This window comes from Nicotiana sylvestris, chromosome 12 (assembly GCF_000393655.2).
Source record: "Nicotiana sylvestris chromosome 12, ASM39365v2, whole genome shotgun sequence".
Classification (NCBI taxonomy): Eukaryota; Viridiplantae; Streptophyta; class Magnoliopsida; order Solanales; family Solanaceae; genus Nicotiana; species Nicotiana sylvestris.
Window position 1 is genome coordinate 15,093,508 of NC_091068.1, and position 5,598 is coordinate 15,099,105.

General features: G+C 45.2%; 1 protein-coding gene across 1 annotated transcript; it reads left to right on the plus strand.

Annotated features, from left to right (window-relative positions):
* Positions 1-2,468: 2,468 nt before the first annotated feature.
* On the plus strand, positions 2,469-3,739 carry LOC138882711 (uncharacterized). The gene is made up of 2 exons (XM_070163330.1): positions 2,469-2,581; positions 2,776-3,739. The coding sequence occupies exons 1-2, from the start codon at positions 2,469-2,471 to the stop codon at positions 3,737-3,739; spliced, it is 1,077 nt and encodes a 358-aa protein (XP_070019431.1).
* Positions 3,740-5,598: the final 1,859 nt, after the last annotated feature.

Here is a 5,598-nt window from a genome sequence, read left to right on the forward strand (position 1 = left end):
CGCAAAAGTGGTTCAATTAACCATATCTTATGATCTTGAGTTTATAACTCGGTGTCCGTCCATGTCGTGTTTGCGTCTCTAGCCACATTTGGCCACATCGGCCATTTTTGCAAAAAAGGGTCCATTTCCGCAAAGTAATTTTTAAGACAATGATTGTCGGGATATTAGAGTCATGTAAGCTTTAAATGGAGTATTTCTCATGCATTATGGGTCAACTTTCTCAAGTTTGTGCAAATAGCCACTTAGGCCATTTTGCAAATATAGCCGAGTTGTGTCTTGCATTTGTCCACTAGGAAATGTGGTGGGGTCACGTAGTGTCCCGAGTCGCTAACCATGTTTGCTTCATTCAGGTATGGACCCGCTGATTCGATCCAAAGTGCTGATGGTAGTAAAGATTCCGAGAAAGTTGATCAAGTGGTGGAAAATGTTTTCATCGTTAGAGCAGTATGAGTTAATGCAGAAATTAGGCACCCTAACTTCCCTTCTTGATATCACACCCCGTCCAGACTTAGTGGAGGCGATGCTGACTTATTGGGATCCGCAAAATTTGGTTTTCAGATTTGGAGAGTGTGAGATGACTCCTACCTTGGCGGAAATGTCTGGTCTCACTCGTTTAAGCTATATAAGCAAGGACATGATACTTCCCCGAGACCACTCTAGGACAAGATTCCTCAGCGACCTGGGCCTGAAAGATAATAAGCATTTGAAATGTCTCGAGCAGTCCTGGATATCCTTGGATTATTTGTTTGCTAGATTTGGACCACAGGATAGTTTTGACGTCTTTTGGGATGAGTTCTGCACAACCAAGGCAAAGTGGCAAAGACGTCGCCTCGAAGCTTTCAGCCTTGCTTTGTTGGGATTATTGGTTTTTCCATTAGATGAGAGGCACATTAGCACTCGTCTGCAGTCAGTGGTAATGGCATTATTTCATTAGAAGCAACGCAAAACTGTTACCGTTGTGTCGATGATCTTAGCAGAGTTGTACCGAGCCTTGAGTGAGGTTAGGGGAGGTGTCAGATATTTTGAGGGAAGTAACCTTTTGCTACAGCTGTGGATGATGGAGCATTTGCACACTGCTTCCTTACTTTGTCCCATCGACCGTGCCTTGAGGGATCGGGTGGTATGCATCGAACGTAGGATGAAATCTCCTAAGTTTACGTACCTAGTAGGCGTCACGGATTGGATTGAGTTCCTCGGTTTAAGGACAAATGGGAATGTTTTGTGGGCTTACCTTTGGCTACCTTTGGATGATATCTTGGTAGGGTGCCTCATGCAGCCTTTCCTGATGCTGATAGGACTCAAGTGTGTCAGACCGTACACTCCCGATAGGGTAATGCGGCAATTGGGCAGAAGACAAGAGGAGCCTCCAACTTTGAATCTTCGGAGCCACATCATAAATTTTAGCAAAAAGGCGGCTGATGAAATCAAGTATGTGCAATACTGGAACAATGCAAAGAGGATGAAGAAAAATACATTAGTAGAGGACGTCGGCAGGCCCGAGTGTACTCAGGAGTACTTGATTTGGTTACAGTCCGTCCCGCCAGGGGTCAACACCCCATTGCCAGCACAATTTAGGGGTCGGGCAGTTCAGACGGATGCTTTTGAGGAGGCATCAGACCAAGATCCCTGGGATAAGCTTGAGTTGATAAAGTCTCAATTAGCGGGATTGGCAGCAAACGTGGAGCAGCATGGCCAGTATTTGTTTAGGGTCAGCCTTCAGGATGCGGGGGCATACGCCAGGGCCTTTATTCCCAGCATCGGTGTTTCTTTACAAGGCATGTTACAGAGTTTGAGCATGACGGATAACCCAGGATCATCCCAGCTAGGACCGTCGCATTCAGGAGTAGCTTGAGGAGTCATTCTATTTAGGTGTTTGGAGATTGTCGTATGTTGTCTTTTACTTTCGTGTCTTGTCTAGAAGTACTGAATCCGTTAGGTAGTGTCAGAGTCTGTCGTAGTGTAGTTGAGTCTGTCATGTCTTTCATTATCGTATTTCCTTTAGCATTTTAATATCGAAAAGTTATAAATGAAAAATCCAAAAAATATTTTGTTTTCAGTTTATTTTCCACCATTCTCCAGAACTACGCTTGGTCTGATTCATGAGGGACATGATACATAGGCAACCTACATCGGGTTCGATCAAATCATTTTTGGCTCAAAATAAAAGAGAAAGAAAAAGAAAAGAGTGATAAGAGGTGTTGGAAAAGAAAGAGAAGAAAATATCAAAATGAGCAAATTGGGATGATGTCATATGACCCTGCGACCCTCAAAGCCATTTTAGAACCGTTAATCATTGTTAGGTGCATTGCATGTAATGTGATATTATTATTTGATAAATGCTCTAACGCTAACATGGTGGTTTTGTGTTATTGTCCTCTGTTATCTCTATTAAGTTTCAGGAAGGTGGTTAGTTTGTTGGCATCCTAGCAAGTCATCCATACAACACCCGATCAAAGCGTCAAACAGTCATGGCTAGCAGGGAATCAGACACCGGAGTTGTAGACCCACCAAGGGAGATTGTTGAGCCAGAATCGGAACTGCAAGAGGAGGTCCGGAGGTTGAGGCATCAGATGGCAGAAATGTATCAAGCCTGGATTAAGGGACACCCTCCACCATCGTTCCCTACCAACTACACAGAAAACCCTGCTTCCATTCCACCACTCTCTCAATCCTAGATGCCCAATACCATTGATCTTTCCCCACAACACGCACCTGGCTTTACCCCTTACCACAACTATCCCGGCACTTCAGACCAAACTGTTCATGCTCCGCCAGCCAAAACAACATCATACCTGCTCCGACATCTGCTCCTATTTTTGTACCCCCTCCACAAGCTACCCTCCACCGATCCTCTAGTGAGCCTGCATTCCCCGCTACAGATGCCCACTACTATGCACCGGAGCCCACATTCAAAGTCCCATATCCTTATTCTTACACTCCCCAATTTGAGCCTCGTGTTGAAACTAACAAACCACCCAAGAACACAGAGCAAGAAGAGATGTTTAGGAAGGTACAGAGTCTGGAGCAATCATTGAGAAATATGCAAGGGTTGGGAAACCAAGTGAGTGTGGCCTATAAGGATTTGTGTTTGTTCCCCGATGTCCAATTGCCTACCGAGTTTAAGACGCCCAAGTTTGACTTGTATGACGGACATGGGGATCCTGTAGCTCATCTGAGAGGTTATTGCAGTAAAATGAGAGGCACTGGGAGAAAAGATAAATTACTGATGGCATACTTCAGCCAAAGTCTGAGTGGGGCAGCTTTAGAATGGTACACCCGCCAGGACGCCAGCAGGTGGTACACCTGGGACGATATGGCTCAGGCCTTTGCCCGGCACTTTCAATACAATATAGATATTGTTCCAGACCGCCTATATTTGACCAAGGTGGAAAATAATCCCAGTGAAAGCTTTAGAGAATATGGGTTCCGATGGAGGGAGCAAGCTGCACGAGTTAATCCTCCGATGGAAGAAGACGAGATGGTTAAATACTTTCTTCAAGCCTTAGAGCCCACTTACTATGGCCACTTGATTTCAGCCATTGGTAAGTCTTTCAATGATGTGGTAAAGATGGGAGAAATGGTGGAAGAGGGGCTCAAGTCGAGTAAGATCATGAGCTATTCTGCTATAAAAGCAACCACCCAGGCAATCCAGAGTGGTACCGGAAGTTTTCTAGGCAAGAAGAAGAAGGAAGATGTCGCTATGGTTGTCTCCAGATCATGGCATGGCCATAGGGGTTGACCTCATCAATACACCCATCCTAGACCCCGACCTCAAACCTACCCCCAAGCTCCATATAATCCACCTCAACATTACTTTTCCCCGCAAAACCCCCAATACTCAGCCAGGCCATCCCAATACCTTGTTCACCATGCACAGTTATATGCTCAACCCCCTCCTTACCTGCAATGGCGTGCTCCAGCTCCGCAGAATATCTACCCAGCTCCACAAAATACCTATCCACCCCCACACCCCCACAAAATACACCCATCCTCGACCCCGACCTCAAACCTACCCCCAAGCTCCATATAATCCACCTCAACATTACTTTTCCCCGCAAAACCCCTAATACTCAGCCAGGCCATCCCAATACCTTGTTCACCATGCACAGTCATATGCTCAACCCCCTCCTTACCCGCAATGGCGTGATCCAGCTCCGCAGAATATCTACCCAGCTCCACAAAATACCTATCCACCCCCACAACCCTATCAAAACCCCATTGGTTCAAATTTTCGATCAAGGCCAGAGTATAGGAGAGAGAGGCAGCAGCGGAAACAAACTTTTACCCCGCTTGGAGAGTCCTATGCTAGTCTGTTTCAAAGGTTAAGGCAGTTGGACGTCTTGAGGCCGATTGAGTCAAAGATACCAAATCCCCCTCCAAAGAACCTCGATTATTCCCTAAGGTGCGCCTATTGTTCTGATGCTCCAGGGCATGACATAGAGAAGTGTTGGCATGTGAGACGGGCAATCCAGGAGCTCATTGATACAAACCAAATTGTAGTCCAAAGCCCAAATGCACCAAACATCAATCAAAACCCTTTGCCAGCCCATGCAGAGACGCACATGATTGAAATAGTGCACAAGGATAGGGAGCCCAAAAGGTCTTCTAAGTCCGTCATTTCGGGCTAGTGAAAGCAATTTGGTTAAAGCTCCAGACTCTACCAAAGCAACGCCCTTGACAGTTGAAGGGATGACAGAAAAGCCAAGCTCAATCAATTCGAAACCACCAGTGTTGGTCATGAAAGGGTTGTCGAAAGATATCGGGGCAAGTCCGGAAAGTTCAAAAGTGGTAGTACCAGGGATTCCAAGTAAGCCTGTCATAGTTGTGAAAGGGGCTCATATTACCCCTATCATCATTAAACCAGTAACCCAGCTGCCGGTGATGGATGTCAAGGCTATTCCGTGGAACTATAAACAAGTGATAGTGACATACAAAGGAAAAGAAATAGAGGAAGAAGTTAATGAAACTGGAGGATTGACTCGTTCTGGGAGATGTTTCACCCCAGAAGAATTAAGGAAAGCCAAGCCATTCAAGGATAGCCAAATGCCAGTAAAGAAATTGGTCACCGAGGAAGAGGCTGAGGAGTTCCTGAAAAGGATGAAAGTGCAGGATTATTCCATTGTGGAGCAGTTAAAGAAAACACCAGCTCAGATTTCTCTTTTGTCTTTGTTGATACATTCAGATGAACATCGCAAGGTCTTGATGAAGATTTTAAATGAGGAACACGTTCCTGATAAGATCACAGTGAAACACTTGGAAAAGATAGCTAGCAAGATCTTTGAAGCAAATAGGATCACTTTCTCGGACGATGAACTTCCTATAGAGGGTACAGAACACAACCGAGCTCTTTATCTCACAGTGAAGTGTGAAGATTCTGTTGTCTCAAGGGTTTTGGTTGATAATGGCTCTAGTGTGAATATTTGTCCCCTGTCTACTCTGCAAAAACTGAAGATTGGCACTGAAAGAATCCACTTGAACAGTGTGTGTGTTTGAGGCTTTGATGCGGAGGTAAAGATTCTGTTGGAGATATAATGCTCGAATTGTCGATAGGGCCTGTTGAGTTTACTATGGAATTCCAAGTGTTAGATGTGGTTATCT

What these genes read in the sequence shown, in the direction of transcription:
- LOC138882711 (XM_070163330.1), top strand. Translation starts at nt 2,469, where the DNA reads ATGGCTAGCAGGGAATCAGACACCGGAGTTGTAGACCCACCAAGGGAG. An exon ending in AGGCATCAGATGGCAGAAAT is followed by an intron (nt 2,582 to 2,775) that starts GTATCAAGCCTG and finishes ATGCTCCGCCAG; the next exon opens with CCAAAACAACATCATACCTG.